We start from the raw sequence: 12,033 nt of genomic DNA, 5'->3' as shown, positions 1-12,033 counted from the left end.
ATATATATATATATATACATATATATATATATATATATACATACATATATAGTCATATGAAGTGTGTTAGTGTTTCTTTAAGCTGTTTTATATTCATGCTCATAATTCACATCCAGCCATCCATGAAACACACTTTTAATAAAGAGATGCTTTTGGAGACACAATACATTATGTTAATGAGCACATGGTGACCTATAAATTCTCTTTCATTATGTTATGTGTTAGTGTCTGAATTTGAACAAAAGGTAAATTCATTGCATTCATTTTGGGGGCACGTCCAGCAACGCCCAATCTATTCATTCTTGTTCAGCACACTGTAAAAAAAATCCATTAAAGAATGGATAATGTACTGGCAGAAAATTACCAGGACATTATCCAGTAATTTTACAGACATTTCCGTTAACCCTAAAACACAACGAAATGAAGTTTAAAATACAGGTAAAACACCTGTAAAAAATTAAATACAGAAAATCCTGTCAAATGAATACAGTACATTCTGCCGTATTTTTACGGATGTTTTTAAGAGTGCAGAGCTATACATATTTTGTAATTTTTTCACTGAATTTCAGTTTTTTAAATGTATAGAAAAAAAAAAAAAAAAAAAAAATCAGTTTACAATCAAAAGAGTTTTTTTCTTTAAGTTGAGCTTGAATGGCCAAATTAGGACCCTCCCCTTTTTAATGGGACAAACAAACCTGAACAATTAACCATCAGTCTGAAAGTTAAACAGGCTGGAGAAAACTAGTGCCAGGCATTTGGCATGAGAATATCATGAAGGTTAGTGAGCCTCAGCTACGACTGCTAAAAATATAAACAATAAAAATATCTTTATGTGATAACAAACAAAACTTGTCAAGCTATGAAGCAAAAACAAAGAAATGCTCTTGATTCGGGTCATGGTGCTGAGATGGGTCCGGAGGAACACAGAAGACTTCAGGAGAACATCCAACAGTGGAATTCCAACCGACTCAGCCTGTTTGAGATCACTGAACCTGATGAGGTGAAACTTTTTAAAGACTGCACTTTCTCTGATGTTTTGTAATGTTAGATCTACAATTTTACACTTTCAAACTGTTCCAAGTTGAATTATTTATTGGGCTATTTAAGTCATATTATGTTTCCCCCTGAATTTCATTAGGGGAAAAAAAAAAAAAACGTGAATAACATCAGATAATTTGGCCTTTGAAGAATTTGATGATTCATACTGTGATCTTTGACTTTTGACTGACTTGGCAAATCTGAGAACATTTTGAGAAATAGTTAATATATCTCCAGTGGAGATGTGAGATTGCTGGGGACTTTTTCTTAGGAGAGAAATATGAGAAATAGGAGAGTTAACAAAACTCTTTCCAATTAATTTCATTGCTGTCTAGGATTAAATTTATTTATTTATTTTTTTTTTTATTTTATTTAATTTAGTTTGCTTACAGTATTTATACGTTCACAGTTTAATAGATCTGCATCTTTTTTATTCTTTAGGACTCTGTATTCCATGGAGTTGTTCGTTTCTACCTCCAAGACCATATTTCAGGGAACTGTGCCACCAAATGCATTTGTATCTCGAGCACTACTACCGCACAAGAGGTCATTGAAACCCTGCTGGAGAAGTTTCAGTGTGATGGGACCCTAAATCCTTTCCCATATTCATTATATGAGGTCTTAAAAAATCAAGGTGACAGTCAGCAGGACTGAATTTAACTCTTGTTTGGAGACATGTTCTCAGTCTTTGTTGCCAGTCACTTAGTGTTCTGTGTTTTTGCCATTTAGAGGAAAGACAACTGGACCTTTCAGAAAAGCCCTTGGTGGTTCAACTCAGCTGGAGTAAAGATAAAGATGGCCGATTTGTCTTGAGGAATGACACTTGTGTAACTTTACAGGTGTGTGACATCACTGTCATTCTACTAATATCTCAAATATGTAAGTTAAATCGTTGGTAACACTTAATGGTTTCATTTGTTAACATTACATTAGTTAACATGAAGTAACAATGAAAAATAATTCTAAAACATTTCAACATTTACCAATATTAAAATAAAAAGAAAATCTATCTGTTAATATTATTTAATGTACCTGAGCTGACATTATTTAAATAATCTTAACCAAGATGAATAAATACTCTAACAAATGAATTTCTCATTGTTAGTTAATTTTAGGCAATGCATTAACTAATGGGACCTTATTGTAAAGTGTTAACTAAAAACAACTTTGTTTTTTTTAGAATGGCTGTCTGGAAAATAAGGAAAAGGTTGGAGTAATCAAGAATTTTAAAAGGACATTTTCAAGGAAAGAGAAGACTAAAAAGAAAGAGATGAAAAACGTTTCATGCAGTCACTCATTGGAGAATGATGTCTCTGAAAGTAAAACAAACAGGTATTAAATAATTTTTTGTTGTTGTTGACCATAGCATGACAATCTTAAGATTTTTGTTCCCAGAGGCATTTGTGGTACATTTTTGAGGTGGAGAGAGGTATTACAGATTCATTCCTTTATCCCTCATATGGTCTTCGGGGTCTTTTTGACCTGCAAATGATGTTTGCTCAAATTAAAAAAGTTCTCTTTTTATCATTCCAAAAATTGGAATGATATCTTGTTTTTATGTTAGTGTAAAAAAAAAAAAAAAAAAAGTCGCACTCATGGTCTTTGGGGTCTCCAGATACCCCAAGCAACAAAATGTAATTTTATAACAAAATTTATTTTATTTATTTTTTAAATTTAATTTTACTCTGTGTATTAATGTTTTCACTCAACATCTGTGCAGTTTTTGGAGGGTTTATGATATTTTTTAAATATATATATATATATATATATATATATATATATATATATATATATATATATATATATATATATTCAATAGGTTTTTATACACTTTTTATGTTAAATTCACTTTATAAAAAATCCACATTTCTAACTTTCATTCATGGGGATAACATGGGTAATTTGACATGGTTTAGTGTAAGATTTTTGCCCATATTTTGGAAAATGCAGTTGTAAAAGTAAAAAAACTATCACTTTTATCAGTAGATGGCTGCAGAGCTCCACTATTTGCAAGGTGCTATTTGACTAACTGAAAGACATCTTTTCACAAGTTTTTATTCAGCTGGATTCATATCTAAATATTATAAAATCACAATTATAACAATAAAAATGACTTTGTCAAAGTTTAGCATTTTTTGCACAGGATCAAAAATCAGTTTTTCAATAACAATTTTATAATAAAAATAATTAAAAATAAAATAAATAATTTTCATTTGTGTGTGTGTGTGAGCATGTTCATTTTGCATTGAGGATGTTTTTTGCATTGTTGGAAGTGTGCCACTTCATTTCTGTCTATGTGTGTTGTGCGTTGTTTATGATTTTGAGGATGGATTTTTTCCAATTTCTAAGCGGGGTCTCTGGAGATTACATTATTGATAAACTGATTTTTTTTTTTTTTCTCAGTACAAAAAATGCTAAACTTTGACAAAAAGTCATTTTTATTGTTATAATTGTGATTTCATAATATTTAGATATGAATCCAACTGAAAAAAAAACTTGTGAAAAGATATCTTTCAGTCAGTCAAATAGCACATAGCAAATAGTGGAGCTCTGCAGCCATCTACTGGTAAAAGTGATAGTTTTTTTTTTTTACTTTTAAAACTGCATTTTCCAAAAGATGGGCAAAAATCTTACACTAAATTATGAAAAATTATCCATGTTATCCCCATGAATGAAAGTTAGAAGTGTGGGCCTTTTATAAAGTGAATTTTACATTAAAAAGCTGATTTTGCATAAAAAATATATTTTTTAATTTATTTATATAAATGTAAAGGATATAACAAATCCTCCAAAAACTGCACAATTGTTGAGTAAAAACATTAATAAACAGAGTAAAATTACATTTGTTTTTAAAAAATATATTATATTGTTACAAATTTACATTTTGTAGACACCAGTGAAAATGTCACAGCTTTTATTTTACTGTAATGTGATCAGTTGGTTGGGAACCCTTAAAAGATGGTGAATTTAATGAAAAGTGAAAAATGTATATTAGAAAAATATACAAAACACTTTGTGACAAGGAAAAAGATGATCAAAAACCCTTGTTTCATTTAAAAAGAAAAAATCTATATTTAGGTGCCTCAGTACGGAGCCCCTAAAGGGACCTTTGCAAAAATAAAAAAATGACGGAGTTTCGCGTGCTCACGAGATAGTTTCGCGTGCTCACGAGATACTTTCGCGTGCTCACGAGAAACTTTCGCGTGCTCACGAGATACTTTCGCGTGCGCACGAGATACTTTCGCGTGCTCACGAGAAACTTTCGCGTGCTCACGAGATACTTTCGCGTGCTCACGAGATACTTTCGCGTGCGCACGAGATACTTTCGCGTGCTCACGAGATACTTTCGCGTGCTCACGAGATACTTTCGCGTGCTCACGAGATACTTTCGCGTGCGCACGAGATACTTTCGCGTGCTCACGAGATACTTTCGCGTGCGCACGAGAAACTTTCGCGTGCTCACGAGATACTTTCGCGTGCTCACGAGATACTTTCGCGTGCGCACGAGATACTTTCGCGTGCTCACGAGATACTTTCGCGTGCGCACGAGAAATGTATTGCGTGCGCACGAGATACTTTCGCGTGCGCACGAGAAACTTATGTCGTGCGCACGCGTTACAATTTCCGGTTTGTGTATACTATAACCTACTTCATTTGTGCGTCACTGCCTATGAAGAATGTCAGAGTATGGATGCACATAAACTAATAAAGATCATGAAAATTAAAGATAAAATAAGAGTGGATGCACATGAACTAATACAGCTGTATTTGCTCAAAATCTGGCTTTCTTAGACCAGATCGTCTAGGATGAATCCAGCTAATTATTCGTTTTAATTAAACACGTGCCTTCCTTATATCTAAAGTGCTTTATGTCAATGGCACTGCTCGCAATAAGCGCTGTTTGAATTGAATGGAGAAAATAAGCATGTCTCTGCCACCTGTAAGGATGCGTTAAATCCGACAAAGTGGTTTAATAAAGGGCCGTTTGATCTTGTGAAATATGAAATTTTAGTACGCCTACATTTTACAGTTCCAGTACTTTTACATGGGAAAATATAAATATGGCCTACTGCCCTAATGAAATATAAAGGTTCATCATTTTTACTGTACCAATGTTTTTTTCATGAACCATTAAACGTGGCATTATGACAACACTGATCCCATTTCCCAGCGCGATTCTTGGATGCCACAAATGGACATAAGTCCTTGAAAAATGACGCACTTCCCTAACGAAAGCCACATTTTGAGCACTTTTTACTGTATCAGCCTTATTTATTTATTTTTTTAACTTGGCAAAAAGAACAATGCACACAACTATTCATATCCCGGCCGTCACAGAGAATGCTTTAAAGCAGACAGACTTAAGGCCGTGATATAAACTGCCCTACGAAAGCCACATTTCAGCAAATAGATCGTTATTAATTTATTAGTACATTAGTACACATAAGTTTCTCGTGCGTACGCGAAAGTATCTCGTGCGCACGCAATACATTTCTCGTGCGCACGCGAAAGTATCTCATGAGCACACGAAAGTATCTCGTGCGCACGCGAAAGTTTCTCGTGAGCACGCGAAAGTTTCTCGTGAGCACGCGAAAGTATCTCGTGAGCACGCGAAACTCCGTCATTTTTTTATTTTTGCAAAGGTCCCTTTAGGGGCTCCGTACCTCTGCCTATAATAAAACATAATTTAATACATTTACAATGTCACCATAAAATGCTTATGTAATAGATCATGGTGATATAAAATCAACTGCTATTTTGTGTTTTTTGAAAGTTTGTCATTTGCTGAAATCAGTAAATCCTTCCAGACTCTGTTTTGCTAAGCATATGCGTATTAAAGCAACATTCATTATTATCCCAAAAAAATGTTGCATATTTTTCTCTTTATTACAGCATGACACAAGACTACTTGGAAGTGAAATGGAATCTTCCACTCAGCATTTCTTTAAAGGAAAAAGGTACATTTGATTATCATGGCACAGTAAAATCACACAAATAACAATTCTCTGTACTGCTCCATTTACGTTTTACGTCATTAATTTCTGTTTCAGATGAGGATTCTTTCTTGCTTGCTGTGATAAATGACATCAACAGCTCCACAATTCACTTTAAGCTCTCGCCTGCATATGTGTTTTATCTGGTTGGACGATTTTTAACCAGTCAACCCGGGCAGAGGAATAAACCTCACCAACAGACTGAACAGAAGCTTTGCAGTATATTTGACAAGATTGTAAGCTTGATTCAAGACGTCATTGAGGTAGATTAAAATCTATTATTAAAAATGTATGTTGTACACCATGACTTCAAGATTTTATAAACTCCTGGAAATCATAATCTCCATGATTGTTTCCCATTTAGAAACAGAGGAACATCGCAGGGGCTCTTGCCTTCTGGATGGCCAACACATCCGAGCTCCTGAACTTTGTCAGACGAGACAGAGATCTGTGTCCAATCACACTCCAGGCTCAAAACAGTCTTGCTCAACTTGAGCATCAGGCTTTCAGGTATGATAAAACTGTGATTGCATTGTGATGTTTGCAGTGAGGGCAATGGATTTTGAACGTTTAATTAAGCATGAATGTTTTCTCAGGTACCTGTCACATCGGCTTCAGGTTGATCTTGAAAACCACTTGCCTGCATTCTTTGCTGATGTAAAAAAGGAAACAGCTCAGGCAAAAGAAATAGGTACATCTTTTTCTTTCTTTTTTTTAAATCTCTTTTTCAGTGCAGTTTCATTCAAGTTTATTTGTATAGCGCTTTTCACAATACATATTGTTTCAAAGCAGCTTCACAAAAAATACATGTTTCAAAAATGCATGTCTGTCAGATGGATCAGATGTTGCAAGTTTGGATCTTCCCAGCTAACAAAAATATGTTCTATGAATGTTTTGCTAATGTTCCCATCAAGTTTTTTGCATGTTCTCTGAACAATCTAAAAAAAGTAGCGTAACATTTAAAAAACTTTAACTAAAATGATTCAGAAAAACCTTCCATAAATGATGTATAAAAAATATTTTTGTGTTAATGTTTTGAATAGGTTACTAAAGACCAGATATCACTGAATGAACATTCTATTAACTTTACTGGAAGAACATTTGTTCATAACTTTGAGAGAACCTTGCAAGAATGTTCTGCCAAAGTTCAGAGAATGTTACCTATTAGCCGGGTACAGGTTTAAACCCCACAAATGATGCTCAGTGAACTTTTAGCATTGCGCAGCTGAGCAAAAAAACTCAACCTTAAGTTGCTTCAGATGATAAAACATCTGGATTAAAGATGGTGACACTGAATATGTTTGTGTACTGTATCAAATTCAAATTTTTTTCTGTTCTGAATTTGTTTCTTAGAAGGCATCTTGAACACTCTCATAAAGACCATGAGTTTGCTCCGAAGATGTCGGGTCAACCCTGCTCTGAGCATCCAGCTCTTTTCTCAACTCTTTCACTTCATGGGGGCCTGGATCTTGAACCGGTTCACTGCACCGGGATCAAAGCTGTGCTCAAACTACTGGGGCAAAATTCTACGGCAGCGTCTGAGACACGTAGAGGCCTGGGCAGAAAGACAAGGGCTGGAGCTGGCTGTTGACTGCCATCTTAGTCGTATAATCCAGGTAGCGTATCTGAAAAGAAGATGACGAGAAATGCAACCTGCAAAATGAAGTACACTCTTGAAAATAAAGATTATTTATTGGCATCTATGGTTGTGTAAAGAACGTTTAACATCCATGGAACCTTTCCAGGTTCTTTATACACTCTTATGTCCTGCTTACACCTGGTATTACGATGTATTTTGGTTGAACGGATCACAAGTAGACAAGGCAGACACATACCCATTTACACCTGGTATTTTAATCCATATCTTTTTTCCACTTTCAACCATTTCTATCCTGATTTCTTTGAGGTGAGGGTCTATGGGTGGGTAAATGTTTGTCTTTTTTTCAGATCTAATGGACAAAATAAGCTCACGCAATTTACATATGAACATGCACAAAGATGATCAAAAAACACACAGAGCCGCAAACAAAAATTTTGAGAGAACATTGCTTGGTACGTTTTTCATCTTCAAACCAAACTTGGGTCTTCAGCTGACAAAGTTTAAACCTGATCTGGCTAGCACGCTTCCCATAATGTTTATGCATTAGATCAGTAGGTCGAAGAGTAGGCGGTCTTTTGTGGCTGTTCGAACACATTCAACCTCATGATCGTCTACACTATGAAAGCATCCGGTCGAATGTGTTTTCGTCTTCCTCTGGAAGTGGTCGAAAGTGAACAAGCTCGAAACGTTTTAGACCCAATTTATACCTGTATTCACTGTTGTCCATTTGTGATCCGATCGATCAAAATGCATCTTAAAGGTATAGTTCACCCAAAAACGAAAATGTGATGTTTATCTGCTTACCCGCAGGGCATCCAAGATGTAGGTGACTTTGTTTCTTCAGTAGAACACAAATGATGATTTTTATCTCCAACCGTTGCGGCCTGTCAGCCGTATAATGCATGACAATGGGAACTTCGTCTATAAGAGTAAAAAAAATACAAACAAATCCAAATTAAACCCTGCGGCTCGTGACGACACATTGATGTCCTAAGACACGAAACAATCGGTTTGTGTGAGAAACCGAACAGTATTTATTTAATTTTTTACCTCTAAAACACCACTATGTCCAACTGCGTTCAGCATCCAGTTAGTAAGGTCAGAAAACACGTTCTGATGACGGAAGTGATCTCTCGCGCTTATACTTCAATGAGTGCGAGACATCACTTCAGTTGTCAGAGCGCTTTCAGACCTCACTAGCCGGATGTGCAGGGCAGTTGGACATAGTGGTGTATTAGAGGTAAAAAATGATATGAATACGGTTCGGTTTCTTGCACAAACCGATTGTTTCGTGTCTCAGGACATCAGTGTGTCGTCACGAGCCGCAGGGTTTAATTTGGATTTGTCTGTGCATGTTTTTTTGACTCTTATAGATAGTGTTGCCATTGACACACATTATATGACTGTCAGAAGGCAACGTCTGAAGTTAAAAATCCAGTTTTAAAAATTTGTGTTTTACTGAAGAAACAAAGTCAACTACATCTTGAATGCCCTGGGGGTAAGCAGATAAACATACATTTTTCACTTTTAGTTGAACTATCCCTTTAATACCAGGTGTAAACACAGGTTTATATATAAGGTTTTTTGTTGTTGTTGTTGTTGTTGTTTTTTTTTTTGCTGTGATGCCATCAAAGAACCATTTTTGGTTCCCCAAAGAACTTTTCATTACCTGGTATTATTGGCAGACGCTATACATGTGAGCAGCATGCGTGTGATGCTGATGCAGGAGCCGGCCAATAACGCGTTCACTTCGTCAACTGCGTATGACACCAGTTTAAGTTGTTGAATAAAGTCATTATTTTTGTTTTGTTTTTGCGCACAAAATGTATTCTCGTCACTTCATAACATTAAGGTTGAACCACTGTAGTCACGTTGACTATTTTAAAGGTGCCATCGAATTGAAAATTGAATTTACCTCGGCATAGTTGAATAACAAGAGTTCAGTACATGGAAATGACATACAGTGAGTCTCAAACTCCATTGTTTCCTCCTTCTTATATAAATCTCATTTGTTTAAAAGACCTCCGAAGAACAGGCAAATCTCAACATAACACCAACTGTTATGTAACAGTCAAGGTGTACGCCCCCAATATTTGCATATGCCAGCCCATGATCGAGGCAATACACAAGGGCAGCCAGTATTAACGTCTGGATGTGCACAGCTGAATCATCAGACTAGGAAAGCAAGCAAGAACAATAGCGAAAAATGGCAGATGGAGCAATAATAACTGACATGATCCATGATATCATGATATTTTTAGTGATATTTGTAAATTGTCTTTCTAAACGTTTCGTTAGCATGTTGCTAATGTACTGTTAAATGTGGTTAAAGTTACCATCGTTTCTTACTGTATTCACGGAGACAAGAGCCGTCGCTATTTTTATTTTTAAACACTTGCAGTCTGTATAATTCATAAACACAACTTCATTCTTTATAAATCTCTCCAACAGTGTGTAATGTTAGCTTTAGCCAGGAAGCACTATCAAACTCATTCAGAATCAAATGTAAACATCCAAATAAATACCATACTTACGCAATTAGACATGTTGCATGACGAACACTTTGTAAAGATCCATTTTGAAGGTTATATTAGTTGTGTGAACTTTGTTTATGCTGTTTAAGACAAGCGCGAACTCCGTGGGTGGGGAGCTTGAGCATTTAAAGGGGCCACAGCCTAAATCGGCTCATATTTAATAATGCCCCAAAATATTAAAAAAATTAATTTAAAAAAATCTATGGGGTATTTTGAGCTGAAACTTCACAGACACATTCAGGGGACACCTTAGACTTATATTACATCTTTTAAAAAGACGTTCTACGGCACCTTTAATGATGTCTTTACTACTACTACCTTTCTGGACCTCAAAATGTGCAATGACTTTGCTGCCTATGTGTGGTTCAGATACCCTCGGATTTCATTAAAAAATATCTTAATTTGTGTTTTGAAGATTAATGAAGGTCTTACGGGTTTGGGATGACATGAGGGTGAGTACTTAATGACATAAATTTCATTTTTGTGTGAACCCTTTAAGAACAGTTCACTGAAATGTTCTTTGGGAACCAAAAACGGTTCTACTATGGCATGGCTGTGAAACCCTCCTTTTGGAAACTTTATTTTTAACAGTTGTTTTGAACAATATTATTTAGATCTTTATCAGCATCAAAAGATCTGACCCATCCATGATATGATATAGTTATTTCCTTAAAAATGTTGCTTTTCCTCAGGCGACAATTCTCTTGACCATGACTTCTTCCTCTACACGAGATGCCTTGATGATTCAGTCCACATGTTACAAGTTGAACTCTCTACAGCTAAGAGCACTGATGAGCAAATATCACTACGCCCCAAATCAACCCCACTTTCCAGACGTAAGTGAAGGAAAATGATAACTGGCATAAAAATCAAAACAGCTATGCATAATTGTCTACATAGTGTTTGTCATTCATAGGCACTGATAGAACGTGTAGCCGGCTTGGCAGAGACCTCAACAGACATTCTGAGAGGAGAGGGAGGAGAAATCCGACTGGAAGAGGAATTAGAGCTTCACCTGCCTTTCCTGCTGCCTGAGGATGGTTATTCATGTGATTCCATGCGTGGCATTCCGAAGGGATTTCAGGAGTTTTTAGAGCCCATCTGTCGCAAAGGTACTTTTCAAGCCAAGTACCTTTATTTATACAGCGCTTTATCCAATACAGATTGTTTCAAAGCTGCTTTACAGTGATAAACAGAAAAATAAAGATTAATGATGCAAAGAGAGTTCAATTCTGCTATAAAGCAGCTCTAAAAAGACAATAGTGCCATTTAGCTGAGGTCAGTTCAGTGTTGATTCAGTTCAGTTCAATAACTTTGTAAAGTTCATCAGTTGAAATGATAAAATAGTGATGTCATCATCCAGCTCAATTCAGTTCAAGTTTACTTCTCATCCAATAGTGTCGGTGCAGTCAAATAAATAATATTACTAAAGCATTAACTAACAATTTTTTTAAATGCAAAATTTGTATATGTCAATATTGATAATAATGCACAGTCAACTAACAAACAAACAAACAATGAACATTTGCATTTTTAACTAATGTGAACAAAGATTAATAAACACTACAAGAAATGTATCACTCATTGTTACTTTATGTTAGGTATTGCATTAACAAATAAGACCTTATTGTGAAGAGTTACCATAGTTTTATAGCAATATAATATCAGAACTTATTTTACAATAATCTGTGATAAGACGATGTGAGATATGTCCACACTGATATTTGCAGGATAACATAAAGATTTCATTTCATCTTTAAGATAAACATTGGTATGTACTTAATTTACTCACCCTCATGTCACTCCAAACCCATAAGACTTTAGTTAATATTCAAAACACAAATTAAACACAAATTTTTAACAAAAC

At 35.3% G+C, this 12,033-nt stretch overlaps 1 protein-coding gene across 1 annotated transcript in view; it reads left to right on the top strand.

Moving 5' to 3' along the window:
* The first annotated feature begins 100 nt into the window (after window positions 1-100).
* LOC125268328 (afadin) overlaps window positions 101-12,033 on the top strand; it is a 25,718-nt gene continuing 13,785 nt past the window's right edge. The window contains exons 1-11 of the mRNA XM_048190418.1: window positions 101-1,000; window positions 1,480-1,672; window positions 1,768-1,877; window positions 2,219-2,370; window positions 5,932-5,996; window positions 6,090-6,295; window positions 6,397-6,542; window positions 6,629-6,723; window positions 7,386-7,648; window positions 10,859-11,002; window positions 11,083-11,278. Of these exons, the coding sequence (XP_048046375.1) occupies window positions 860-1,000; window positions 1,480-1,672; window positions 1,768-1,877; window positions 2,219-2,370; window positions 5,932-5,996; window positions 6,090-6,295; window positions 6,397-6,542; window positions 6,629-6,723; window positions 7,386-7,648; window positions 10,859-11,002; window positions 11,083-11,278 (1,711 nt within the window). The 5' untranslated portion in view covers window positions 101-859. The remainder of the gene's footprint in view (window positions 1,001-1,479; window positions 1,673-1,767; window positions 1,878-2,218; window positions 2,371-5,931; window positions 5,997-6,089; window positions 6,296-6,396; window positions 6,543-6,628; window positions 6,724-7,385; window positions 7,649-10,858; window positions 11,003-11,082; window positions 11,279-12,033) is intronic.

This window comes from Megalobrama amblycephala, linkage group LG5 (genome assembly GCF_018812025.1).
Source record: "Megalobrama amblycephala isolate DHTTF-2021 linkage group LG5, ASM1881202v1, whole genome shotgun sequence".
Taxonomy (NCBI): Eukaryota; Metazoa; Chordata; class Actinopteri; order Cypriniformes; family Xenocyprididae; genus Megalobrama; species Megalobrama amblycephala.
Note: the sequence above shows the minus strand (reverse complement) of the source record. Positions and strands in the feature narration are given on the sequence as shown.